This window comes from Drosophila takahashii, chromosome 2L, assembly GCF_030179915.1.
Source record: "Drosophila takahashii strain IR98-3 E-12201 chromosome 2L, DtakHiC1v2, whole genome shotgun sequence".
Classification (NCBI taxonomy): Eukaryota; Metazoa; Arthropoda; class Insecta; order Diptera; family Drosophilidae; genus Drosophila; species Drosophila takahashii.
In genome coordinates, this window is record NC_091678.1 from 31284181 (window position 1) to 31311680 (window position 27500).

Below are 27500 nucleotides of genomic sequence, written 5' to 3' on the forward strand. Positions count from 1 at the left end.
AATAAAAATCAATTATAAGTTGTGTTTTAAATATGGAGGTTTTTTGTTTTTGTTAAAATATTAAGAGCTGTCAGTGAAAAGCTTAAATTATTTTTTATATTACTAACGAATAACATTTTAATGTTTATGTTAGAAAAAACAGGTGTCCGATTATGCGTGGGGTTCACTGTACCTGCAGTGTGCCGAATGAGAATTTTTCACAACATTGTACTAACCAATTATTGTTTTTATTCTTTGCATGACCTCATGGACGGATTTTTGATAACGGAAGAACAACAACATCAACAACTGTAAGTATTAAATTTAATTTTAGTTTTTGTGTAACAAAAGTGCCGTTTTGGTTTCAATTGTAGGCAAAAGGAAGGGTTCTCCACATTTGCTGCGTTGAACGAAGCTCTGTACGGTAAGTATTAAAGATTGTTGCTGTTAATTTGGTAATTTCGTCTAACAAAATTTTAAAACTCTCTATTTTGCAGAATCTCAGAAGAGGGAAGGGTATAAAGAGACTACACGAAGAAAGGCGACGACCAGTGCAGATAAAGGATCGGACCATTGAGGATGATGGGGAAGAAGTAGGCTTTAATTTAATTTTAATATGTTTAAAAAGAAAATCAAAGAAAAAAATATAAAATTTGAAAAAAAACGTATTTTTTTTCACTTGTGAAAGCTGCATTTTAAAGCATCCAAAAGCAATCCAAAAGATGCGATCCAGAACGCATCTTTTGGATTGCATCCAGAAGCACATCAAAGATGCGATCCAGAACGCATCTTTTGGAACGCATTCAGAAGCATTCCAAAAGATGCGTTCTGGATCGGATCTTTTGAAAGGGAAAAATGGAAACCAATCCCGAACGTTTCCCGAAGTTGAAACCCATGGCCGATGCGTGAAAAGGGAGCGCTCCAGGAGCGCTTCATCGGATAGCACCCATTTTGTCCCGCTTTGCTGTAAAAATGAAGCGAGAAGTTCATCGGTCGGGCACGCATGCATCGGTGCTTTGGATGCTATCCATCATCCCTTCTGGATGCGTTCCACTTCCGACTGGGAAGTTAAACATTGCATTTAATAACATAGCTAGATATGTATTTAATATTAAACGAGGGGAACACATCACGTCATTTGCTAATAGTATATACGGCTTTAATTTTAAATCATAGAGTAATGCCAGAAATCTCATTCTTTTACATAAAATGAAAATTATTTGAAAAATTGAAATTTGGTACCTCGACAAGAACCCGAAACATTATTACTATTAAAATTAAAATTAAAATTAAAATTAAAATTAAAATTAAAATTAAAATTAAAATTAAAATTAAAATTAAAATTAAAATTAAAATTAAAATTAAAATTAAAATTAAAATTAAAATTAAAATTAAAATTAAAATTAAAATTAAAATTAAAATTAAAATTAAAATTAAAATTAAAATTAAAATTAAAATTAAAATTAAAATTAAAATTAAAATTAAAATTAAAATTAAAATTAAAATTAAATTAAAATTAAAATTAAAATTAAAATTAAAATTAAAATTAAAATTAAAATTAAAATTAAAATTAAAATTAAAATTAAAATTAAAATTAAAATTAAAATTAAAATTAAAATTAAAATTAAAATTAAAATTAAAATTAAAATTAAAATTAAAATTAAAATTAAAATTAAAATTAAAATTAAAATTAAAATTAAAATTAAAATTAAAATTAAAATTAAAATTAAAATTAAAATTAAAATTAAAATTAAAATTAAAATTAAAATTAAAATTAAAATTAAAATTAAAATTAAAATTAAAATTAAAATTAAAATTAAAATTAAAATTAAAATTAAAATTAAAATTAAAATTAAAATTAAAATTAAAATTAAAATTAAAATTAAAATTAAAATTAAAATTAAAATTAAAATTAAAATTAAAATTAAAATTAAAATTAAAATTAAAATTAAAATTAAAATTAAAATTAAATACCAAAATTAATTAAAATAAATTTTTAACAGTTTTGTAATATGTCAGTTGTTAATTGTATTAAATGTTAGATATAAGTGTAAAACTTAAGTAGGGACCTACATATTCTTCATTTTCATTATACTTAATTTTGTTTTGTGACTAGTGCATTCATTTATAAGGAATTCCTTGTAGCACTAGGAAGTAAGAAAGAAATAAATAAGAAAATAAGGAAATGAGGGGGAGTACCCACGAAGAAGATATGCCTTTGATGATTAAATGGAACTCGCAGTGCATAACTCAATAGCATCTAGCGAAAATTACAGTTTTTTGAATCTGCATAACAAAACCATACAACTTCATAGTTCCGAAGCGGACAAAGCCGAAGAAAAAGATATTAAACTTTTTTTTAGCATACCGAATGCTAGTTGGCAAACAGATCCATTGGAATTCTGGAACGCTCTAAAGCGAACTATGCCAAATCTGGCAGCGGTAGCGTTAGCTTGCCTTATTACTCCTGGAAGTTCTGTTGCATCCGAAAGACTGGCCTCTGCTTGCGATGTGTGGTTTGCGATGCCCGCAGTCGTATGACGGACCAGCTTATAACCGAGCGAGTCTTTTTAAAGTCCTTAAGTATAGATTTCTTTTCATAGCATTTCATAACATTAATACGCCTACTTTAAAATATGGTGATGTATAATTAGATTTAATTCAACGGCTGTGTCCGAAAATGAAGATATTGAATGTATATTTTACTAGAAAATACTTCTATGAAAGAATCACGAATCTGGCCAGGAAAACGGCCTTGTACTTAATAAAAAATGTGAATATGATTTGATAAGATTGTTTTAATTTTAAGGGTACCGTTCTCTCTGAATATTAAATGAACAGCCTGCGATGTCCCCTTCCATTAAAATTTTCATATTTTGAAAAAATAGAAAATATCATCGAAATATCGATATTTTAAATTAATATTAAATAATAATGTTGGAATACCCCTATTCCTATTCAGAAATACCATTGAAATACCATTTAGTATATATCCTTTTTGGCTTTAATGAAGACATAGCCTTTGGTCATACTGACCGATCTTCTTTCTCTTTTCTTGTGACCTTTTCTCGAGCTAACCCACCGGGAAAGTAAGAAGGTGGTTCTTTGTGTGCTGAAAATCCTGTTCCTTTTAGCAGAAAGTGTTGGAAATCCTGTTTCTTTCAGCAGGCGACGGTGTAGGGAAAATGTAAATTCCCAAGGAAAACCACATAGAAACCTCATTCCCCCCTTACTTTTTGTGTCACCCCCGTGTATTTTGAAACCAGAGACGGAAGAAATGTAAGGGGTGAATGAGGTTTTGTCCCTTCCGCTTGTATGGAGAAACCTCTTGAAAATATGTTATTTTCCAGAGGAATGTTCCCGCTGGGAAGTTGTGGTGCTGGTGTTGCGGTATAATTAAAACATAAATCATAACTACATCTGTGTCTTTACTGGGTATAATTAGCGTCATAAACAATAGGTTATGGGCCCAGTCCATGCCTAATAAACAATTGATCTGCGAAACAGTTTATATAAAAAGTCTTATTTCAATTTCTTAGAAATTTCTAGTTCTTGTGAAATTGTGATTTCTTGTGAAATTACATTGAGTTGAGTTCCGCGTGTGTATACCTATACTTGTACAACTGCATATGTGTGCACAGTAAAATGGACAGGGCAAAACGTAATATAAAGCCATTCGATGGCGAGAAGTACGCAATTTGGAAATTTAGAATTAGGGCTCTTTTGACCGAACTGGATGTACTTAGGGTCATTGATGAGGATATACCTGCCAAAGTGGATGAAAAGTGGACGAAAGCAGAGCGTTGTGCAAAAAGTACGTTAATAGAGTACCTTAGCGATTCGTTTTTGAACTTTGCCACAAGCGATATAACTGCGCGTCAAATTCTTGGAAATTTGGACGCTGTATATGAACGAAAAAGTCTAGCGTCGCAGTTGGCAGTTCGCAAACGCTTGCTTTCTCTTAAGCTATCGAGTGAAATGTCCTTATTGTCCCATTTTACTATTTTTGATGAATTGACAAGTGAGTTGTTGGCCGCAGGTGCAAAAATAGAAGAGATGGATAAAGTGTCTCATTTATTGATTACTTTGCCTTCGGCTTATGATGGTGTCATTACAGCAATAGAGACATTATCAGAGGATAATTTAACATTAGCTTTTGTTAAGAATAGATTGCTAGATCAGGAAATTAAAATTAAAAATTATAATAATGACACTAGCAGGAAAGCTTTAAACACGATCGTTCAAAACAAAAACTATAACAACAAAAACAATTCATTTAAAAATCGTGTAACTAAACAAAAGAAAATATTTAAGGGAAATTTTAAGAATAGGGTTAGATGTCACCACTGTGACAAAGAAGGACACATTAAGAAGGATTGCTACCAATATAAAAGAATTATAAATGAAAGAAATAAAGAGAATAAAAATTACGATAAACAAGCTAAAACCGCAACATCACAAGGCATTGCATTTATGGTAAAAGAAGTGCAAGAAAAGTCGCGTGTAGATAAATGTGGATTTATTCTTGATTCCGGTGCAAGTGATCATCTGATAAATGATGAGTCGCTGTTCATCGATAGTGTGGAATTGGTGCCGCCGCTGAAGATAGCTGTGGCCAAGCAAGGCGAATATATCTACGCATCTAAGCGTGGCATTGTGCGTTTGCGCAATGAGCACGAAATAACACTGGAGGATGTGCTGTATTCCGAGCAGGCTGCTGGAAACTTGATGTCGGTGAAGCGCCTACAGGAGGCAGGAATGTCAATCAAATTTGACAAGAATGGAGTAACCATTTCCAAGAATGGATTGACGGTGGTCAAGAACTCAGGTATGTTTAACAATATACCTATTGTTCAGTTTCAAGCATATAATATAGATGCGAAACATATAAATAATTTTCGATTATGGCATGAGAGACTTGGTCATATAAGCAATGGCAAGTTATTAGAAATAAAACGAAATAATATGTTTAGTGATAACAGTCTTTTAAATAATTTAGAGCTATCGGATGAAATTTGCGAACCATGCTTAAATGGAAAACAAGCTAGGTTACCGTTTAAACAATTTAAAGATAAAACACATATTAAAAGACCCCTATTTGTTGTGCACTCAGATGTTTGTGGACCCATTACTCCAGTTACACTAAATGACAAAAATTACTTTGTGATCTTTGTTGATCAGTTTACACACTATTGTGTAACTTACCTAATAAAACACAAATCTGACGTATTCAATATGTTTAAAGACTTTGTAGCAAAATGTGAAGCTCATTTTAATTTAAAAATTGTTAATTTGTACATTGACAATGGGAGAGAATATCTCTCAAATGAGATGCGTCAGTTTTGTGTTAATAAAGGTATTACTTATCATTTAACAGTACCACACACACCACAATTAAATGGTGTTTCTGAAAGAATGATTAGAACCATCACAGAGAAAGCTCGTGCCATGGTAAGTGGTGCACAACTTGACAAAAGTTTTTGGGGTGAAGCAGTGTTAACTGCAACTTACTTAATTAATCGAATTCCTAGTAGGGCAATAGTTAATAGCGTGATGACCCCTTACGAGATGTGGCACAATAAAAAGCCCGATTTAAAACATTTGAGAGTGTTTGGAGCAACTGTATATGTGCACAATAAAATTAAAAAAGGAAAGTTTGATGATAAATCATACAAAGCTATTTTAGTGGGCTACGAAGCAAATGGCTTAAAACTGTGGGATGCTGTTCATGAAAAATTTCTCGTTGCAAGAGATGTGGTTGTCGATGAAACCAATATGGTTAATTCTAGGGCTGTTAAATTTCAAACAGCATTCCTGAAAGATAGTAAGGAAAGTACCAATAAAAATTTCCCGAATGAAAGTAAGGAAAATAAAGAAACAAAATTCCCGAATGAAAGTAAGGAATGCGACAACACACAAATCCTGAATGATAGTAAGGAAACAGATGAACATTTTCTGAATGAGAGTAAGAAAAGAAAGCGAGATGATCTCCTGAATGAAAGTAAGGGATCAGACAACCCGAATGAGAGTAGGGAAAATGAAACAGCAGAATACTTCGATGAAACTGGATATGTTAAGAATCCAGTTGGAAGTGATGGTATTGAAATAACGAGTAGAAGAAGTGAGAGATTAAAAACAAAGCCCCAAATATCATATTATGAAGATGATAATAGTTTTGATAAATTTGTATTAAATGCTCACACTGTCTTCAATGATGTTCCAAATACATACGATGAAATTCAGTATAGGAATGATAAGTTGTTTTGGGAGGAAGCCATAAAAACAGAGTTAAGTGCCCATGAACTAAATAATACCTGGACAATCGTAGAAAGTCCTACACATAAAAACATAGTAGATAGCAAATGGGTATTTTCCGTTAAATATAACGAACTAGGAACTCCTACTAGATATAAAGCAAGATTAGTTGCACGAGGATTTACTCAAAAATACCAAGTCGATTATGAAGAGACTTTTGCTCCTGTAGCTAGAATTTCCAGTTTTCGATTTATATTATCGTTGGCAGTACAATATAACTTAAAAGTCCATCAAATGGATGTAAAAACAGCATTCTTGAATGGCACGTTAAAAGAGGAAATATATATGAGACTTCCTCAAGGTGTACAGGGCAAAGGTGGCAATGTATGTAAATTGAATAAGGCAATTTACGGTCTCAAACAAGCCGCTAGATGCTGGTTTGAAGTTTTTGAACAAGCATTGAAAGACTGTGAGTTTGTTAACTCTTCCGTAGATCGCTGTATATATATCCTTGATAAAGGTGATATCAAGGAAAATATTTATGTGCTGTTATATGTTGATGATGTGGTTATAGCTACGGGAAATATGACAACAATGAATAAATTCAAAAATTATTTAATGAAAAAGTTTAGAATGACCGACCTAAAGGAAATAAAACATTTTATTGGAATTAGAATAGAAATGTATGAAGATAAAATTTTCCTGAGCCAAGCTGCATATGTTAAAAGAATCTTAAGTAAATTTAACATGGAAAATTGCAATGCAGTTAGTACTCCCTTACCAAACAAACTAAATTATGAGTTACTTAATTCAGATGAAAACTGCAATGCTCCATGTCGTAATCTCATAGGATGTTTAATGTACATAATGCTATGTACACGTCCCGACTTAACTACTGCAGTAAATATTTTAAGTAGATATAGTAGCAAAAATAATTCCGAGCTATGGCAGTGCTTAAAAAGGGTCCTTAGGTATTTAAAAGGAACTATTGAAATGAAACTTATTTTTAAAAGAAATGCTGAGTTTAAAAATACATTAATTGGTTTTGTAGATTCTGATTGGGGAGGAAACGAGATTGATAGAAAAAGTACCACAGGGTATTTATTCAAAATGTTCGATCTAAATTTAATTTGTTGGAACACAAAGAGGCAGAACTCAGTAGCAGCCTCATCAACTGAAGCTGAGTACATGGCATTATTTGAAGCTGTGAGGGAAGCGCTGTGGCTAAAATCTCTTCTTAGTAGTGTTAATATCAATCTCGAAAATCCAATTAAAATTTACGAAGATAACCAAGGCTGTATCAGTATAGCAAATAATCCCTCATGTCATAAACGAGCCAAACATATTGATATCAAATACCATTTTGCCAGAGAACAAATTGAAAGTAACACCATTTGTCTTGAGTATATTTCCACAGAGAATCAACTTGCTGATATTTTCACAAAGCCACTGCCTGCCGCTAAGTTCTATGAAATACGACACGAGTTGGGATTACTACAAGATGACTGATCCACTGTTTGCTGATGCTGAAGTTTTTTTTTATTATTTTGAATTTAATCGATCTCATGAAATACTTTTGTTCCTTTTTGTATAAGCATTAAGTTATTGAAATTTAAAATTCTTTGTAAACATATGTATATGTAAGATTGATCTGAGCGGGTTTTTCTGGGTTTTCCCCGTCTCCTTGCAGCAAATGCTGGATCATATAACTATTCCCAGAATGCACACCACCCACACTAAGTACATAACATTAACAAGTGAATATATTATGTTAAGTTTATAATTTTATAGATGTTATTTCTGAGGGGGCGTGTTGGAATACCCCTATTCCTATTCAGAAATACCATTGAAATACCATTTAGTATATATCCTTTTTGGCTTTAATGAAGACATAGCCTTTGGTCATACTGACCGATCTTCTTTCTCTTTTCTTGTGACCTTTTCTCGAGCTAAGTTGTGGTGCTGGTGTTGCGGTATAATTAAAACATAAATCATAACTACATCTGTGTCTTTACTGGGTATAATTAGCGTCATAAACAATAAATAAAAACAAATATCATCACCTACTTTCAACTGATGGTGGATGGTGGATGGAGCTCTGCCTACCTATTAAATACCGAAATATATTGGGAAGAAATTGAAAACAAAACTGTGTTTTATTACATGGATCCATGATCTTGAGCCAGCCAAACAAAACACTTTTATTTTATGCAAAAAAAATTGCTCATTTCGACCAGTGTGATATGCTTAGCTAGCAGTTTTCGTCGTACTGAGTAGGTACTAGGCTTTAAGGCTTTAGTTACCTATTTGCCTCTCGCTTACTCCTATGCTTAGCTAGCAGTTTTCGTCGTTCTGAGTACTAGGCTTTCAGAGAAAGACCTGCAGATCTACTTCCTATTCAAAGGTTGACAGCCTGTGCATACAGAGGAGGTTTTTGTTGAAGCGGAAAATGACCTCTTTATCTCTACAAGAAATGAATGACATAGAAAGAGACATGAAATGTCGCTAAATGAGGCCGCGTTTTCAATATTTTAGTACTTATACTCAGTATTTATGTATAAGCGTAAGGGCGATTTTTGTTTATGTCGTTGGGAAGGGAATGCATTTGCTCTGCAATGACCCAAGAAAATATAAAGGTTGTTATTGCGAACAATTTCATCCTGAAAAGAGATATTACTATGACTTTTTTTAGGGAATGATCAACATCCAGCGTATTTTCTTATTGGCAAGACCTAGCAACTGTTGCACCAAAACATTATACGCATTTCTACTTCTTTTAATATTTTGCCTGCGCCTACGCTTGCCTTGATGGAAGTCTCATTCCTAGACAACTCGCTAATAACAATCAAATCATTTGCCGCTAAAAATATTAAATGGCTCATTTCCCATGACAGAAAGGGAAAGCAATATTCGCGCTCTCCGGTGCTTGTTTTGCTGTTCTCTTCTTACACGTTGCGCTGTTGTTGCTTGGTGCAAAGTTGCTAAACAAAAATCGTTGTCTTTACTAGTAGGTCTTGCAAATACAACAATTTTATTTTACCACTTCGTGAACAATTGATGAAGCAACATGAGTATAATTATTTTTTTCGGAAATCGCGTGTATTCCGGCGTACAGAATTTTTACAATTTTAAATTCACTTTAAAAATACTTAATATAAAATTAAAAAATTTTTTTAAATATTTTTCTGAACGATATTAAGGTATTAAGTTGCATTATATTATATAATATTAAAATACCCCAAACGAGTCTCAAGTGCTGCCTAACTGAAAAATCGGAGCTAATTTACAAAAATATTTTTTAAAAATAAACGGTAAGAGTTAAAATAAACAAGAAAGGAAGCTACCTTCGGCCAGCCGAAGCTTATATACCCTTGTAGATAAAAGAATACTCACTCGGTGCACTTCCAGGGATTCTAGATTCAGCGTTTCGATTTATTTCAATTTTGTTTTTAAGTAGTCAAGAATCAAAACGCCTACTTCCTACAAAATTACAATGAATTTTCTTATATTTGTTTGGGAGCCTTAAGATATAGTGGTCCGATCCGGCTGGCTCCGACATATGTACTACCTGCAATAGAAAGAAGGCTTTCGGGAAAGTTTCATCGCGATAGCTTTAAAACTGAGAGACTAGTTCGCATAGAAACGGACAGACGGACAGACGGACAGACGGACAGACGGACAGACGGACAGACGGACATGGCTAGATAGACTCGGCTATTGGTGCTGATCAAGAATATATATACTTTATATGGTCGGAAACGTCTCCTTCACTGCGTTGCAAACATCTGACTGAAATTATAATACCCTCTACAAGGGTATAAAAATAAAATAAAAACCGATCCTTATATTTTAATCCTCTATCGAAAAAAAAGTTTCGATTGATTGTGAGATTTGACCCAAGTTGGCCTGTCGCGTTTCACGTGGAATGAGCCATATGCTAGCGTTCCAACTGTAATTAGTTTTGAGTTGTAATCCATTTTAATTTAAGTACCACTAAATTTGCACGTCATCAACCTACGGTTTCGAGGTTGTTTGTGATCAGCTGCGCTCTTAAAGTATTCTCTGTGGGAACACAGTTGCAGTCGCTTGCAACAGCGATTTGCAATTTTAAGCGGCTGTGTGCAGTGGATATTAACTGGTATTAACTGTTCGCCTAAATTGTGATCACCTTCTGTAGAAAAACTCTCAAATAATGGTTTTTGGGGTGTCAGGCTTTCCAAGAGTCTACTCTTAGTATGCTGAACTCTAGAAAAATATGGTATTTTATATGAGAACAGGTAAAGGCTGTGATTACATGACATAAATGTTAAGTGTTTATCAGTCTGTGGGATTGGCCTATAAGTAAATTTTTGTTACTGTACATATATTTTTGTAAGGTTGAAGGGACTTCCACGGTCACACTCGTGTACACGAAAACTGCTCGTCTGCTCTCTCTTTTTTAGGTTTTTTTCCGTCTCCCTTTAGCAAGTGTAAGAACGAACGGGCATAGTCAGTGCTGGAATTTGTTAGAGAAAGAAAAAACAATAATAAATATTTTTCTTTCATTCCAAACAAAAGATTACTGCACATAAAAACACGTCAGTGGTAGAGGGAATCTGGTTCGGGCTAAATCAATTACAAACCTACTTTGATTCCAAATCTAAACATTTGTTGTGAGACAGTCCAGCCAAAGCTGATTTTTTGGTGTTGTCTTGTTGCGTAAAAGGTAAACTGTGAAATCCTAATATGGACGAGAACATAAAAATGTTTACTGAGGGCATCATAAATAAATATGTTTGGCCCGATAAGTCTTAAGTGCAGTCGTTCATACGGGTGAATTTTATGTCGCTTATGTACATATTTTTTGTCTCACCGTCGCCATTTTTAATCGGTCTTTCCCTGTGTTACTTGATTGTACTATATCCATCTCTTTCGCGTGCTCTGTAGAACTGGCGTCGCACACTTCTGTGTTGAAAAACGCGTCTTAAAATTATAAATAAAAGGTCAACGTTAAATAAAAAAATTTATTGTGGGTTCAAGTGACTTGCAGGCGCGATGGAAGACCTCACCAAGAACATAATCTTTACAAATGCTATTAATGGGCAACCAGCTACAATCCAGTACCAGACCGCGGATGGCACAATTCTTAAGCAGCCTAAAATTGAAGGCCAAAAAGCGGAGCAGCAGCCCACCTTCTATTACACGACAAATGTAAGTGCAAAATTTACTCTAAGTAAACAATCTCACCTATTCTAACCTTTTTCTTTCCGCAGGGCAATGGCGGCACCGTCAATCTTGCGCAGCTGGCCACCACGGATGACAATAAGACATGCTACATAGCCCAGCCAGTGGGCGGCTACAATTACGCCCTGGTAAATGGTATGCCTCTCAATCAGGGCGCAGCACTGGGCATTGCCACGGTAGACGCACAAGGCCGTATCCAGATCGTTAACCAGAACAAACCGATTGCAGCTGTAAGTGATAGTTTAAAGTTCGTATAGTTTAACAGAACCTAATGTCATTCCTCCTTGCAGAACACAATATCTAACATTAGCTTCAAGTGTGACGTATGCTCGGATATGTTTCCACACCTGGCCCTGCTCAATGCCCACAAGCGAATGCATACAGAGGGGGAGCAGCAACAGCAGCAACAACAACACAACTCCCAGCAAGCAAGCAGCGACTCTATAGCCGTGGTAAGCGCCCAGGGTCTAGTACAGACACAGAATATCATTGGCAATGGCCAAATGGGGCAGATACAGATAGTGTCTTCTGACACGCTGGAGCCAGTGCAGCAAGCAGTAATGCAGCAGCAGCAACACGATTCAAAGGCAAGCAAGTGTATGAACTGCGGCAGTCCCATACTTCAACAGTCCAAACGCAAAGGTCCTAAGCAGGTGCGTTGCGAATCCTGCATGCAGGCAGAACAAGCGGCTCAACAACAACAACAGCTCTTTGTGGCGCAAGACGGTAATAGTGGAGCTAAACTCAATTGAGAAAATATAAAAATTTCATTTTGTTCAGGTCAAATGGCTCATCCCGTGCAGATCATATCAACTACACCTCAGGCACAAGCACAGCTGCAGCAAATTGTGGCCGCACAGACAGGAGGTACGACGCCCAAACGGGAAGCGAACAGTGGATCGGGCCATCACCCAGTTAAAAAACGAAATTCTCAGCAGATGACCAAGTGCCAAAAGTGCAATGGCTCAGGCGTTGTGCTGGTGGGCCAGCACTCACACGCCGGTCACAGTGGAGCTGCCGGATCGATAAAGCAATCGGTTACTGTCAAAACTGAGTGAGTATGCACTTTAATCGAAACCCAATCCTACGCTAACCAAACCAAGGTGTTCGTCCTGCAGGAATCCGTCGAAACCCTTCAGTTGCAATATATGTGGTGGTCTGTTCTCACGTTATTCAAGTCTGTGGTCACACAAAAAACTACACAGCGGCGAAAAGAACTACAAGTGCAGCATCTGCGGATTGGCCTTTGCGAAGGCCGTTTATTTGAAAAACCACGCACGTATTCACACAGGCGAAAAGCCTTATAAGTAATGACGCTCTTTTTTTGGGTTTTATTTGTTTTTTTTTGTACTAAATGTTCTTTCACACAGATGTCAAACATGCGGCATGCAGTTCTCACAGTCGCCCCATCTTAAGAACCATGAACGCACGCATAGCGGCGAACGACCCTACGTCTGCGGGGTGTGCGATAAAGGATTCGCGCGACACGCTACCCTTTGGAACCATCGGCGTATCCACACGGGCGAGAAACCGTACAAGTGTGAAATTTGCGGTTCGGCTTTCTCTCAAGCAGCGCACCTGAAGAACCACGCTAAGGTACACTCTGGGGAGAAGCCCTATAAGTGCGAAATTTGCTCGGCAGCGTTTGCTGATCGTTTCGCGCTTAAACGCCACCGCGGTATACACCAAAAGTACGGCCAAACAGCGCCCCGTCATACCAGTAGCGATGGAATGATAGTGCACAAGCAGGAAATTCCAGACATGGATGACGAAGCTCAACAGGAGGTGATTATTGGAGGATTATAGATAACACTAACGAAATCAAATGCGAAAGCGGTTGGTTCGACCGAGCAGCTGCTGACGTCGAACTATGACATTGGAGCTTACCATTCTCAGCCGTTTCTTGAAGGCTATTATCAGTTGCCACCAGCGCCTATGCCATCCCCAGATCCAATTCGGAAGACGATTTTCTCTCCTCAGAAATATTAAAGGATGGACGATGCTCTATCGCTAACACTAGAAACTATGCATCGCATATTTTTTTTACTACATCTTTCCTGTAGGCTCTATAAAAATGAGCGAAATCCAAACACGCTTTTTAAGTTACACAAACGAAGGAACATAATTTATTTGGTAGCTGTAAAAAATACCTAAACTTTCATATAAATATTAAACGCAAATATGTATAGGCATAGTAACTTTAAGTGTTATAGACTATTTCCTTATGCAAATTATAGGTGTAATTAAATGGATTTGTAAGAGGGAGGGCATGATGGTGAGCCGAGGGAATCTGCATAGGAATGCGAATATATATATGTATATGCGTTCAATATAAAATTATTTTTAAGATAACATTTATTTAACTTCATTTTATGTGCATCTAGGTAAGTATTAAATATTACACAAATCAAATAAATATCTGAATAAAATGACAATTTTAACTAACCCACTTCAATTAAGAATATCATGCACTAGAACAGGGGTTGATCTGCGGAAACTAAATTTTTCTCACGACAAACTACGTACTAAATATATGTATATACGTAACACAAGTATTAGGGTGTACTTTTTTAAGATCGATTGAGCTCAGCATCTAAAATGTCCAATAAATGTACATAAGGGCGGTTCTTTTACAAACCGAACACATTTTCTGGGGTCACTTTTTTGACGGCAACACTACTACTATTTTGACCGCGCCTGTATGCTTTTATGTTTTTTGACTAGGTTTTCTAAAATTTGTTTCTCCCTTAAGGGGAGAACATTTTATCGAATTTTTTTTGACACCATAAAAAATATTTATTAAAATTTTTTTGCCGACGTTGTTTAGTTCATGTTTCTGGGTACTTATTAAAATTTTTTCATAAAAAAATATTAAATAATAAAAATGTTATAGCCAAATTCCAAGATCGTCTTTTTTCGATGGTGACTTGCGGTGGACATCATATCCCAAGAACGGTTCATCTCAAATCCCCAATTCAAAAAAATTTCGTTAGTATATTGTATTGCCTAGTTTCTGAACGAAGGATTTGTAAAAATTTTGATTAAAAAAAAATGGCGACGGTTTTAACAAAAAATTCACTTTTTCAAGGTATATCATTTTAGATTTTATGCTCTAAAAAAAGAAGTTTTCCAAAAAATTTAAAATCCTTCGTTATTGTTATAATAAATAAGTGGTCAAAATTTTGAGTCGATCGGATTAATACTTTTTTAGTAATCGTGTCCACCGCAAAGGTAGTTTCGGAAAAACAAGATTCTGAGATAATCGCGTTTAAAGTTTCAAGTTTGTAATGGCCGATGTGCAGGTAGTGCGCTATAAATAGCTACACCTTCGGTTCTAATGCTCCGATCGTTATGATTTTTTGTAAGAGTATTCTCAACAGTATATACTTCAAGAATATGCAATAAAAAAATCGATTTTTTCATCTATCACAACTGTATATAACCCTTTAATAAAAATCCTAAAATTATTCTAAGTATGGGGTTTGAAAGATAAAGAGTGTATCTGTTAAAAAACTAACATCGAATCAAACCATGAATCCGTTTGCCTCTAAAAGAACCGGAAAACTAGCCAATTTCAGCATTTTTCGAACTTTGAGGTCCTTTTGCTAAGAATCCTTGCGTCGGGGACCTTTTTGGAAAACGCAGTTTAAGTTGGGGATTCGTAACGAATCCAAAAATGTAGCACCCATCGAGGTACATTTTTGATGCTGCCCCACCAAGCAACATATTGCAGCCCTGAACAGCGGTTTGCCGCGGCTGCGTTGGTTTATTTTCATTTCTAAGCTGGCAAGAATTTTAAAAGCGAGCCAAAATGCCGTCTGCTCTAGAGTACTTGCGAAGGTATAAACTGCTAGAGGCTAGGACGCAGAGGAGATCCTTACAAACGGTTTTACATGGTAGTCCATGGGGATTTAACTCATTGGCCAGGTCCTTTCACGCTGTGAAAAATCGTAGTATGCAGGTAGTTCATAAAATTCATTAGAGTTGTTTTAAATAAAGTCATAGATAATTCCACAACATAGATCCCACTTGGAATCCAGCGTCATAAAATCCGTTAAATCTAGGGTTTTTTGAGAAAAATATAATGGTATAATGCAGACTGGCCCTTTAGTCGAAATCCTACTTTTAGACTTAAAAAACGCTTTCGTTTGGTCATCTACGGTCTAATAAAATCCATTATTTTTCTCGTAATCGGCCATGGAAAGACAAATTTTTCTGCTTTTGAACCATGCCGATTGTGTCTTTCGTTCGCAGGATAAAAATGATTTTGTGTTTTCTTGGTAACATTGACAAAATAGGTATGAGGTAAAATATTGGAACCAGGGGGCTTTGCAATCAATGTGGTACTGTCCAGGCCGGGTTGATATGGAACGTCCCATATGGAGAAAGTAAATAAATCGAACTATCCTTTTATGTTTCAGTAAGGCAATCTCTTTAGCAAAGCTCTCTTGTACCCAGCGGCATAAGGTCACCTCGTCTGCCATTAATTCTTCGACTGTTAGTACACGTTTATAAACTTATTTTTTAAGCCAGATACTCTTTGCCCTAAGAAACCAAGCGACCACTCGTAAGTCGTAAGTCTGTAAGATGAATATTTAGTATAGTTGATTATTGGTAAGTTTACCTTGCAATTCAAGACTTCTTCTTCTTCTATCGCGTTGTTGCGTTGTTGCGTTGTTAAAGGGAACCATGGAAGGCCACACCGCATTAAGTGCCTTTAAAAACGTTGGGCCCTGTAACCAAAGGCTGCTGCTTGAGATTTTCAGAGTCGTTGATTGACGTGTGGCTGTATCTGCAGTATTGAAGGACGACGGTATCCATCTCCACTGTTTGGCGTTAGTTGTAGTTAAAATTTCAGCTATCCGATGTCCAACGAAAGGTATAAAATTTCGAGCCGTCGAGTGAATCCAATGTGCTTTTCTCAAGAATAGCTGCCTGGACTTAAAGTCTACATACAAAAAAAAAACTATGTAAAATTAACATAGAAAATAGGTATTTCACTATTTTCTGAATTTTTCATGTATTTTGTTGTTTTATTTTTTGGGTCATTGAATAGTATTTAACAATTAAAATAGTAGAAAACCTATTGTAACGAAACTTAGTCGCCCGTAGGGGTTTCCAAATTCGCCACTGTTAGCCGAGCGGATAGTTTTTAATGAGGTGGGGGTCAATCCACTTTACGACAACGTCAAATAACAAACAACGCAATAGTTCTTAAGGGTTATTTTTAAGTTTTTATTAGCCGCTTAATTAATCACGCTGGCAGTATGGCAGACAACCGGAAGAAGAGAGAGAGAGAGAGGGAAGGCGATCAGTGTGATCGCTTTTCTCCCAAAAGTTTTTGACCGGCTTTTTACAGGTCCTAGGGTGACCAGTCGTGCAGGGTTGCCAGGCGTCGGCTTTGGGTATGGTGCTGCCACCTGGGCAAGTATGGTGGCGCCACATAGGGGTAACTTTCGTTACATTACCCCCCTCTTAGACTCGAGTCTCCTGGCCGAGTTAATCCTTGATACTTGACCAGGCGGTTGACGTGAAGGGTCTTTGTCGAACGCTTGCCGGGTAGACGGACTTCATAGACCAGATCGGAATGTCGTCGGATGACGGTGGCTGGACCAATCCAATCCGATTGTAGTTTTGGGCATTGTCCAACTTTTCGAGTGGGAGAGTAGATCCAAACTTCCTCACCAGCGATAAACTCCACAGGATGGGATCGGAGGTCGTAGCGGGCTTTGTTGACTTTGGCCGCGGCTAGAAGATGTTCTCGGGCGGCCTGGTGTGTCTTTCGTAGGTTCTCCTGTATGCGCTCCACGTATTCGAGATAGCTTTGCAAATCGGGGGACGGACGTCCGTAAATCAGCTCTGCAGGTAGGCGGGGTTCACGTCCCAGCATGAGTAAGCCTGGTGAAAATCCAGTGGCTTCGTGAGGGGCTGAGCGATAGGCCCACAAGGCTAACAGTAGGAGTTGGTCCCAATCTCGTTGATCGGCGGCGACGAATTTAGCCAAATAGTCCAGCAAAGTCCGGTTAAACCTCTCGACCATGCCGTCTGATTGAGGGTGTAGCGGGGTCGTGCGGGTCTTTTCCACATCAAGAAGGCGCATACAGGTCTGAAAAACAGTTGACTCAAAATTGCGACCTTGATCCGAGTGAAGTACGAAATTCGCTCCATATCGGCAGAACACTTCCTGCACGAGGGCTTTGGCTACGGTCTCAGCAGTCTGGTTAGGGAGGGCGATGCATTCAGGCCATTTAGTAAAATAGCACATGACCACGGCTATATATCGGTTACCGAGCGATGTTGTAGGCAAGGGTCCCAGAATGTCGATCGCCAGGCGCTCAAAAGGGGCACCAATAGAACTTGGTTTCAACTGGCCCACCGTTCGCGGGGAGGGTCCCTTCCTTGCATTGCACTCGTGGCAGCGTGAACACCAGATGGCCACGTCTGCTGATTGACCAATCCAGTAGTACCGTTTCTTTGCTTTGCCAGTCGTCTTCCTGACTCCAAAGTGACCTCCAGTTGGCGAGTTATGAGCGTGGCGTAGGATTTCCTCTCGCAATGATTGCGGTACTAGCGTTACCTTCTCACCCGTTTTGCTTTGGGTCTTTATAACGCCATCTTCCAAGTGCAGGTTTGTGAAGGAGTGCCAATAGGCTTCTACTTCGGGGCTTTCGCCCCAAATCTGGGATTTGGGGGGTCTCTTTCCATCTTCCAACCAAGAGAGAACCAATGCTAGCGTTAAGTCCTTTCGTTGGAGTTGGGCGTAATCGACAGCTTCGATTTGCATGAAAAGGACTCCTGGGCTGTCGGACTGCTCAGCTTTCTCGCATACTCTGCATGCGCCACAGGGTCGGCGTGAGAGCGCGTCGGCATTACCATGCTGTTTACCGCTTCGGTGGTGAATGTCCATGTGGTACTGCTGTAGGCGTTCGATCCAGCGAGCTAGTTGGCCTTCCGGTTCTTTAAAGTTGAACAGCCATCGGAGCGACGCATGGTCTGTCCGCAAGACAAACTTTCGTCCGTACAGATAATGATGAAAATGTTTGGTAGAGAGAACGGCGGCTAACAGTTCTCTTCTTGTGACGCAGTAGTTGCGCTCTGCTGCGTTAAATGTTTTGCTGTAGTATTCCAAGACAAGCTCCTTACCGTCCTGGCATTGGCTGAGCACAGCTCCAGCGCCGTGATTAGAGGCATCAGTGTCGAGGATGAACAAACCATCAGGGTCTGGAAAGGTGAGAACTGGTGACGTTGTTAGCCTTACCTTAAGCAGGCTGAAGGCGCTTTGAGCATTGGCAGACCACGTGAAGGGGCGGCGGGCCTCGGTCAACTCATGCAACGGCCGGGCTATGGTCGCAAAGTCTGGGATGAACTTGCGGTAGTATGAGCACAATCCCACGAACGATCGTACTTCTTTCTGGTTGCGGGGCTGCGGCCAATCGACAACTTTTTGGATTTTGTCGGGGCATGCCTTTAAGCCGCGGTGGCTCACGATGTGACCAAGATAATTCACTTCGGAGCGGAAGAAGGCACACTTTCGTGGTTGCCAGACGATCAAATACTTGATCTAAGTGAACCAGGTGCTCCTCGGCTGTGCGGGAGTGCACGATTATGTCGTCTAGGTATACCAGTGTTGACTTCCAAGAGAGACCGGCCAGTAGGCCATCCATCAGGCGTTCGAAGGTCGCTGGCGCATTTGTCAGGCCGAATGGCATCACATTGAATTCGAACAGCCCCACGTCACAAGTGAACGCAGTTTTGGGACGCGACTCCTGGTCCATTTCTACTTGCCAGTATCCACTTTGTAAATCCATGGTAGAGAACCAGCGGGAGCCATGCAGGGTAGTCAAAATGTCATCCATTTTTGGCAACGGGTACGAATCCTTCACTGTCATGTCATTCAGGCGACGATAATCCACGCAGAATCTGGTGGATCCATCCTTTTTCCGTACTAGCACGACGGGTGACGCCCAGGTGCTGGTGGAAGGGCGGATCACGTCTCTGGACTGCATATCGGCGATTAATTGCTCCACCTCCGTTTTTCGTGCGAGGGGTATCCGCCGTGGTGGTTGCTTGATAGGCCGGGCCTGACCGGTGTCGATGGTGTGGTGGGCTAAATTTGTTCGCCACATGTCATCGTCACCTTGAGCAAACACTGTCTCGTAGCGTTGCAGCAGCTTCTGCCAACCTACATGAAGGCTCGTTGGCAAGTCTGGCGGTAGCGCTGGCGACAACCAACACATACCGTCCGGCTCTGGCAGTTTTCCGTCGGCCGGCAATACTTCGGCTGATTCCACTTGTCCCAAAATGTTCAGCAAGTGTAGAGTTGTGGAGTTGTCCTCTCGGTTCACCACCGTACTGCCTAAGATTACCTCATTAGGTAACTGGGAAAAGGTACCACGCTCCAATACTGCCACGGGACATCGATCTTGTGATTGGCAACAGACTCTCAGAAAGGTTTTGCTGTAGGGAGGAACCCTGGTTTCTACTGTAGAGTACAGTAGGCTAGGCAGCGTCACACCGGGGGAGTGCAGTGGAATCGCTCCCCACGGGAATTTGAGGTGCATAACCTTTAGGTCCACGGATGCCTGGTGACGCAACAGAAAATCGATGCCCATAATGCTCGGGGTGTTGCCTTCCACCAAGAGAAATTCGTGCTGTAGGGGCCGGCCAGCTATAACCAGACTGTCGTATGGGCGACCAACAGGTGCTGCCGGGAGTTCTACCGGGCAATTGCGGCGCGATGCATCCTCCGCTGATGGTGCAACCAAGCGCGGCGTGCTAGAAGAGAGCATTGGCTCTCCCACTGGCACGGCGGGTGCAAAGGTATGCGCAGCGTTGACCGGTCCTTTTGCTACACTTTGCAAGCCATCAAACATGGTCCTCTCGAAGCTCGCCCACATCTGCTCAAACTTTTGCTCGAACTTTCGTTCTAGAGACTTGTCAATTCCACTTACATTGTCTTCCAGCTTTTGCATGAAAGACTGAATTTGTTGCTGTTGTGCGGCCTCTCCCATATTTCCATCGGGTGAGGGCTGGCGTTGGCGAACTGATTTTTTAGGCATTTTCTTTGGGTCTGGGTTTTCGCAAACCCACGTGACCCCACACCTGGCACCAGTGTAACGAAACTTAGTCGCCCGTAGGGGTTTCCAAATTCGCCACTGTTAGCCGAGCGGATACTTTTCAAATGAGTTGGGGGTCAATCCACTTTACGACAACGTCAAATAACAAACAACGCAATAGTTCTTAAGGGTTATTTTTAAGTTTTTATTAGCCGCTTAATTAATCACGCTTGCAGTATGGCAGACAACCGGAAGAAGAGAGAGAGAGAGAGGGAAGGCGATCAGTGTGATCGCTTTTATCCCAAAAGTTTTTGACCGGCTTTTTACAGGTCCTAGGGTGACCAGTCGTGCAGGGTTGCCAGGCGTCGGCTTTGGGTATGGTGCAGCCACCTGGGCAAGTATGGTGGCGCCACATAGGGGTAACTTTCGTTACACTATTTACGTAATTTGCATGTATTTTGTTGTTTTATACATTTGGCAAGTTAATAGTAACGTCTCAATTAATATCGTAGCAAAACTATTTTATTTGTTTGCGTGTATTTTGTTGATTTATTTTTTAAATGGTAACACCACAATTAATATCGTAACACAACTATTTTTTTCCTTCATATATTTTGTTGTTTTAAAAATACGATTATAAATTGTACGTCAACTATTTTTCTGGACTTAGGGTGGTTAGAGTATCCGACTCATAACCTCTGGGTCGTGAGTTCAAATCCCGCTTTTGCAGATGATATATATTTTTTTTTTTTTGTTAAATGTTGATTTCAAGTCTATAGATTTTCCTCTACAAAAAGCATTCTTCTGTGGCCTAGTGGTTAGAGTGCTTGACTCCGATGGTTGCGGCCCCGGTTCGATTCCCAGCGGAGGCAAAAAACCTGATTTGTAAGTTTAAGTATCTGTGAAATGTAAGTGTCTATAAATAACTTCCATATAAATTAATATAACAAATTAAATTAAAAATAAAAAAAGTTAAAAACATAATTAAAAAAAACAACAATTTTTTTCGGGTTAAATACTATTTTGTAGGACATCTACTATTTTATAGGTAATCTACTATTTTTTGGGGCATTTTCTATTTTTTATGGGTTGGGGCAGTTTTCACTATTAAATAGTTGATTTTACATAGTTTTTTTTTTGTGTGTAGGAATGGACAAAATCTTTTTCAGAGCTAGTCGTGTTTTACCTACAATTTCGGTCAATTCATCACATATTATTCGCAGATAGGTTACAGCGGCAAATGCGGATTGGCTGGCATCCACAAAAATATGTAATTCAGTGTTGTTACTGGTGATTTTAATCTTGAAATAATGTCGGGAAACATGAAAACTCTTTATGTTACGTATCTCAGACCACCAACATTCCCACTCCTGATGCATTTCTTCTGGAATTGTATCATCCCAGCTAATCTCATAATTCCATGTCTGCCGCTTAAGAATTTTTGCGAATATGGTAAAATAAGCCAGGAGGACTTCGCGCTTAGTTAGAACGCGCCTTTTGTAGTTTGTTCGAGTTCGATATGAAATTCCTTAAATCAAAACCTCCCTGCTTATGAATGAGTACAATTTGTTGGCAAATCTCAATAGCTTGTTCCTCAGATTCAAAACTCATGACTAAGTCATCTACATAGTGATTTTCAATTATCGCTTCGACGGCTGCGGGATATTGTGCCTCGAATAATCGGGAGTTTCTATTCTTAATATAGTTAGCGCAGAAAGGTGAGCATATCGCTCCAAAAGTCATTAATGTCATAGCATAGTGTTCGATGGGTTTTGTGGTGTCGCCATTTCTCCATATGAAACGTTGAGCTGCTTGATCTTCCGGACGTATTTTAATTTGAAAAAACATCTCTTTTATGTCGGCCGCCACTCCAACTTGGTTCAATCTAAATTGTAATAATATTGAAACAAGTGATTTTTGTTCGTCTGGGCCTTTAAGTAAAGGCCTCTTTACACCTCAGTAGGAATTTTTCAAATGGAATTTCATATGTTTCAACCCCGTTAACATAGTCTGTTGTTATTCTAGTGAATAATTTTTAAAATGTTAGCTTGGTCTAACAAAATTGTTGTATACAAATTTACACTTCCTGTTATTATTATGTTAAAATATTTCCAAAAAATGTTGCAACATCTAACAAAATTTAAAAAAAAATCTTATTTGCTAATTAAAACAAGAGAGAACGCTATAGTCCGGGTGTTCCGACTATCAGATACCCGTTACTCAGCTTAAGGGAGTGCGGGGGAGATCGCGCATAACTTTTTAACGAATGGTCCGATTTAAAAAAACAAACGGTAATACTATATATTAGCGGACTCACCCCCGAAATTCGCGAAAAAATTATCCTCGATGGACCGCGATTTCTTAAGAACTTACGTGCAAAAAGAACTTTGCGGTCGGCCATGGTTCTCTTGGAATTGAAATTTAAAGTTCCCGCTTTTGCTTTAAAAACAAGTATGCTTTTCTAACGTTTGCTCTAAAAATCATATACAGCTGTGAAAAAATAATAGCACCAATAACCCAAAACAATTTTAACTAGTCACCCTACACATTTTTTAACTTTTTTAACTTTTCAAAACGGGTTTTAAATAGTAATACTAAACATAATTTGAATATGAAAACAAATGTTAGCTTTATAAAAGGTTTCCGGACTTATTTAAGAAAATCTATGCAAAACTGGAAAAACGTACGAAAAAAATAATAGCACCACTTCTCTAAAAATAGAATAAAAGGTAAAAAAATGACCAATGGGTAACTTAATCTTTAGTTGGCGGTAGCTAACCAGTAAATCTAAGTTTAAAGTGTAAATATCTTTTGCGATTTTTGGATATAATGACTTACTATCGATTAAACAAGTCAGGACCCTACCTATAAAGGAATTGGGGCCCAAAAGTCATGATATATTTTCAAATTTATTCGGAAATGATTTAAGACGATTTAGATTTACTGTATAAACTAGGGATGTCGAAAATATATCAAAATATCGATATATCGATGATATTTTTAAAAAAAAATATTATCATAGCGATATTTTTTTGGGCCGAAATATCGAATATCGATATTATTTGTAAATGATATTTTTGTCCTTTCTAATGGTTGGTCACTTTAAAGCCTTAGCCGACGCCAAAAAAAACGCAAGAAATGAGCGCAAAAAAGTTTTTCACAGAGTTTTCAACAAACACAGCAAAGTGCACATTGTGCTGTAAAATAATTAAAACTAGCGGAAACACATCTAACCTAACGTCGCACTTAAAAAATAAACACCATGATGCTTTTCTCAAATGTTCAAAGGTACGTAAATGCAATAAGCCGGAATGTGTGTAAAAGGCGACACACACACAGTTTAACTGTTGTCAAATCACATATGTATGTACGTATGTGGTACATGCACGTGTGTCGAAAGTGCAACATTTTTTTTTATTAAGTATATACAAATTTTATAAATTATAAATGTATATTTTAGAGCACCACCAAAGGAGAACGTGAAAGTCAAGCCAGTATTCAACATTTGTTCTTAGGAGAAAATCGAAAAGGTAAATATCTTTAAAAATTTACTGTATTAAAGTATCCATTTCTAATTTATTATTTATTTTAAAAATTTTCCAGCAAAAGACAAAAACATCACAGACTCCTTAATCAAAATGATTTGTAAAGACAATATGCCCGTAAGATGTGTGGAAAAGGAGGGACTGAAAGGTTTTGTTAAAACATGCGTTCCCAACTACAAATTACCAAGTCGATCGAAGGTTAGTGTTTGGAAAAACATAATATAAACTATATTCTTTTTCTGCGTAACCGTGCAAACTTATTTATATATATGGTACATATATTTTAAATAATCATTTTGCTGGTTGTTGACAGTGGGTATGGTATAAACTATGTACATATATCTGTGTTAATATTAGCTATTTAATTAATGCATAAAGACATGCCCATCTGTCAGTCTATTTCTACACAAACTGTTTTGGAAAATTTTTGAAATTTAAAGTGAAAATGAATGGGGTTCTTACACCTGCCTTAGTTAAACTTTACTTAAATAGTTTGTGCTGCAATAGGATTAACACCTCCCAAAATTAACTTTCATAATGAGCTTTATTTAGAAAGCAGTTTTTAAATTATGAGATTTGTTTGTAGGTTACAAATTTGATCTCCGAAAAGTACACACATTGTATGGAGAAGCTGAAAGGGTATTTTAAAGATGTGAATCACTTTTCCTTTACCTGTGATGGCGTAACCATCACGAACTCTACAAGATCCTTCTTAACAATAACGGTACATTTTTTAAAAGAAAATCAGCTTCAATCTGTATGTCTACAGGCTGCTAGGATGAGCCAGGTTTGTTTAAAATAAAAACTTTAGCATTGTGTTTGTTTTTGTGCGTTTTTAATATGATATTGTGTTCAATGTTTAGAATAACCATTAACTTAGCTTGGCGTAACCATCACGAACTTTACAAGATCCTTCTTAACAATAACAATAAATGTTGTTTTTGTGCGTTTTTAATATGATATTGTGTACAAAGTCTGTGTGTTTTAGACTATTTCAGTTTTGCTTGATTTTCTAATATTTTGTAATAATTTTTCTCTATTTAGTCTCACACCAGCGAATATATTTCGACACTTCTGGAAGGTGCTTGCGATGAATTCGGAATTGAAACATATAAAAGAAGGACATTAACTACGGACAACGCAAAAAACATGATAGCTGCATCGAGATTGTTTCTGGGTGCTGATAATCACGTTCCGTGTTTTGCGCACACGATTAATTTGGCAGTTAACGATTCTGTAAAGAATATTCAATCATTTTCCACGGTCTTAGATAAAGTCAAACGGATTGTTATGCATTTTAAGCACAGCTCAGCTTCTATGGACGCACTGAGGAAATGCCAAATGGACGAAGGAGTGCCAGAAGGTCGCATCAAAACCCTAATCCAAAGTGTGGACACTCGCTGGAACTCAAGCCTCGATATGCTTAACTCGTTTGTTATCCTCGCCGAAAACGTAGCGTTCGTCCTTCTGAGCAGGCGAAGCTCAATAAAATCACCGCAAATGCTTACACTAACAGAGTTAAACGTTTGCCGTGATTTTTGCAACGTTCTCTTACCTTTTAAAGATGCCACGGAAAAAGTGAGCGGTGATGCATACGTGACTGTAAGCTTAGTAATTCCCATGATCTGCATGATGTTGAAAAAAGTGAAAGATGCGAAAATACATTCGGAGGAGGGTATGCGAACCAAGGAAACAGTTCTAGAAATTTCCGAAGAACGTCTAAAAGATTTGCTAACGAACAAGATTTTGATTAAAGCTACCATGCTAGACCCAAGGTTCAAGAAAATGTACTTTGATTCGCCAATACTTGTAAGGGAAGTAAGTCAAACAATCTTAAAGGAAATGAAGGGGAGTACCCACGAAGAAGATATGCCTTTTTTTGATGATGAAATGGAACTCGCAATGCATGACTCAATAGCATCCAGCGAAAATGACAGTTTTTTGAATCTGCATAACAAAACCATACAACTTCATAGTTCCGAACCGGACAAAGCCGAAGAAAAAGAGATGAAACTTTTTTTTAGCATACCGAATGCTAGTTGGCAAACAGATCCATTGGAATTCTGGAATGATCAAAAACAAACTATGCCAAATCTGGCAGCGGTAGCGTTAGCTTGCCTTATTACTCCTGGAAGTTCTGTTGCATCCGAAAGACTGGCCTCTGCCATTAAATGTGTGGTTTGCGACGCCCGCAGTCGTATGACGGACCAGCATATAACCGAGCGAGTCTTTTTAAAGTCCTTAAGTATAGATTTCTTTTCTTAGCATTTCATAAAATTAATACGCCTACTTTAAAAAATGGTGATGTATAATTAGATTTAAATCAACGGCTGTGTCCAAAAATGAAGATATTGAATGTATATTTTACTTGAATTTCTATATACTATTTGTTTGAAAATACTTATATGAAAGAATTACGAATCTGGCCAGGAAAACGGCCTTCTACTTAATAAAAAATGTGAATATGATTTGATAACATTGTTTTATTTCTTGAATTTCTTCATATCATATGTGTTAAAGCAACATTTTAAGGGTACCGTGCTCTCTGAATTTTAAATGAGCAGCCTGTGATGCCCCCTTCCATTAAAATTTTCATATTTTGAAAAAATAGAATATATCATCGATATATCGATATTTTAAATTGATATTTGGAAATATCATTAATGATATTTTTTTAAAAACCAAATATCATCGATACGATATTTTTTAAAAATTCGACAACCCTAGTATAAACTGTCTTTAAAAAAAAACTCGAAGATTTTTTGTTGTGTTATGGTCAAGCGAGTGCACAAGTCAATGTATATTGCTTACTGAGTACTTTCGAACTCTTTCTATGCTATCCTGACCGTGATCCTGGCCTGATTTTATTGGTCAAAGATTCATTTAAGAAGTATTTTGTATTCAGTTTAAGCTACGAATTACTACCGTATTACTATTTACATCATAGAATGATTCATGAACGATATATTCATCCGTATTGATCTTACTTCAAGAAGGAAAAACAAGCCTATGTTAATACTAGGTCCATGCTCAATAAATGGATGTTTTGGTACCATGTTTTTGGTCAATTTAGATGTTTAGAAGACACATGACTTATAAAAAGGATTTCTTCTTGCCCAATTTAACTTTGCCTTCACACATTCTCATAAGTTTGCGGGCATTCATTTGTAAGTTTTTTTGACGAGCCCTTGTAGCGTTCAACTCGAATCCTACTGGTTCTCAAGCTGAGTTGCGGTATGCTGTCGTAGAGGTCGTGCACTTCTAGCGATGCTCTGCGCTATGCTCGTCGGACTGGCGTGGGTTCTTTCCACTTCAGACATACCTTAACATAAAAACAAGAAAATAAGTGCACTGTCTGAAACTACTTAAATGTACCTAGAGGAGTTGAAATCGACTATACCCACTACTGAGTTTACGCTAAGAGGAACAGATCTCCAAACGA

The 27500-nt window shown here is 37.7% G+C and overlaps 2 protein-coding genes and 1 long non-coding RNA gene across 5 annotated transcripts; 2 read left to right on the plus strand and 1 right to left on the minus strand.

Moving 5' to 3' along the window:
- Positions 1-10473: 10473 nt before the first annotated feature.
- Positions 10474-10704, minus strand: LOC138913119 (uncharacterized). The gene is made up of 2 exons (XR_011418720.1): positions 10628-10704; positions 10474-10569 (listed from the first exon to the last, which is right to left on the minus strand). It is a non-coding gene; the product is annotated as an uncharacterized lncRNA (long non-coding RNA).
- Positions 10705-11268: 564 nt separating this feature from the next.
- Clamp (Chromatin-linked adaptor for MSL proteins) lies at positions 11269-13906 on the plus strand. 2 transcript variants are annotated; one of them, XM_017145157.3, is made up of 6 exons: positions 11269-11424; positions 11487-11687; positions 11748-12183; positions 12238-12511; positions 12561-12764; positions 12828-13906. In XM_017145157.3, exons 1-6 carry the CDS (start codon positions 11269-11271, stop codon positions 13261-13263), a joined length of 1707 nt encoding a protein of 568 aa, XP_017000646.2. In that variant the 3' UTR covers positions 13264-13906. The 2 variants fall into 2 exon arrangements, with proteins under 2 accessions (XP_017000646.2, XP_017000654.2); XM_017145165.3 differs by having other exon boundaries at positions 12576-12764.
- Positions 13907-23642: 9736 nt separating this feature from the next.
- On the plus strand, positions 23643-26478 carry LOC138914818 (E3 SUMO-protein ligase ZBED1-like). 2 transcript variants are annotated; one of them, XM_070219486.1, is made up of 5 exons: positions 23643-23801; positions 23974-24043; positions 24117-24256; positions 24645-24845; positions 25103-26478. In XM_070219486.1, exons 1-5 carry the CDS (start codon positions 23652-23654, stop codon positions 26321-26323), a joined length of 1782 nt encoding a protein of 593 aa, XP_070075587.1. In that variant the 5' UTR covers positions 23643-23651; the 3' UTR covers positions 26324-26478. The 2 variants fall into 2 exon arrangements, with proteins under 2 accessions (XP_070075587.1, XP_070075588.1); XM_070219487.1 differs by lacking the exon at positions 24645-24845.
- Positions 26479-27500: the final 1022 nt, after the last annotated feature.

What these genes read in the sequence shown, in the direction of transcription:
- Clamp (XM_017145157.3), top strand. Translation starts at nt 11,269, where the DNA reads ATGGAAGACCTCACCAAGAACATAATCTTTACAAATGCTATTAATGGG. An exon ending in AGAACAAACCGATTGCAGCT is followed by an intron (nt 11,688 to 11,747) that starts GTAAGTGATAGT and finishes TCCTCCTTGCAG; the next exon opens with AACACAATATCTAACATTAG. An exon ending in TCGGTTACTGTCAAAACTGA is followed by an intron (nt 12,512 to 12,560) that starts GTGAGTATGCAC and finishes AACCAAACCAAG; the next exon opens with GTGTTCGTCCTGCAGGAATC.
- LOC138914818 (XM_070219486.1), top strand. Translation starts at nt 23,652, where the DNA reads ATGAGCGCAAAAAAGTTTTTCACAGAGTTTTCAACAAACACAGCAAAG. An exon ending in CTTAGGAGAAAATCGAAAAG is followed by an intron (nt 24,044 to 24,116) that starts GTAAATATCTTT and finishes AAAATTTTCCAG; the next exon opens with CAAAAGACAAAAACATCACA. An exon ending in AGGCTGCTAGGATGAGCCAG is followed by an intron (nt 24,846 to 25,102) that starts GTTTGTTTAAAA and finishes TTCTCTATTTAG; the next exon opens with TCTCACACCAGCGAATATAT.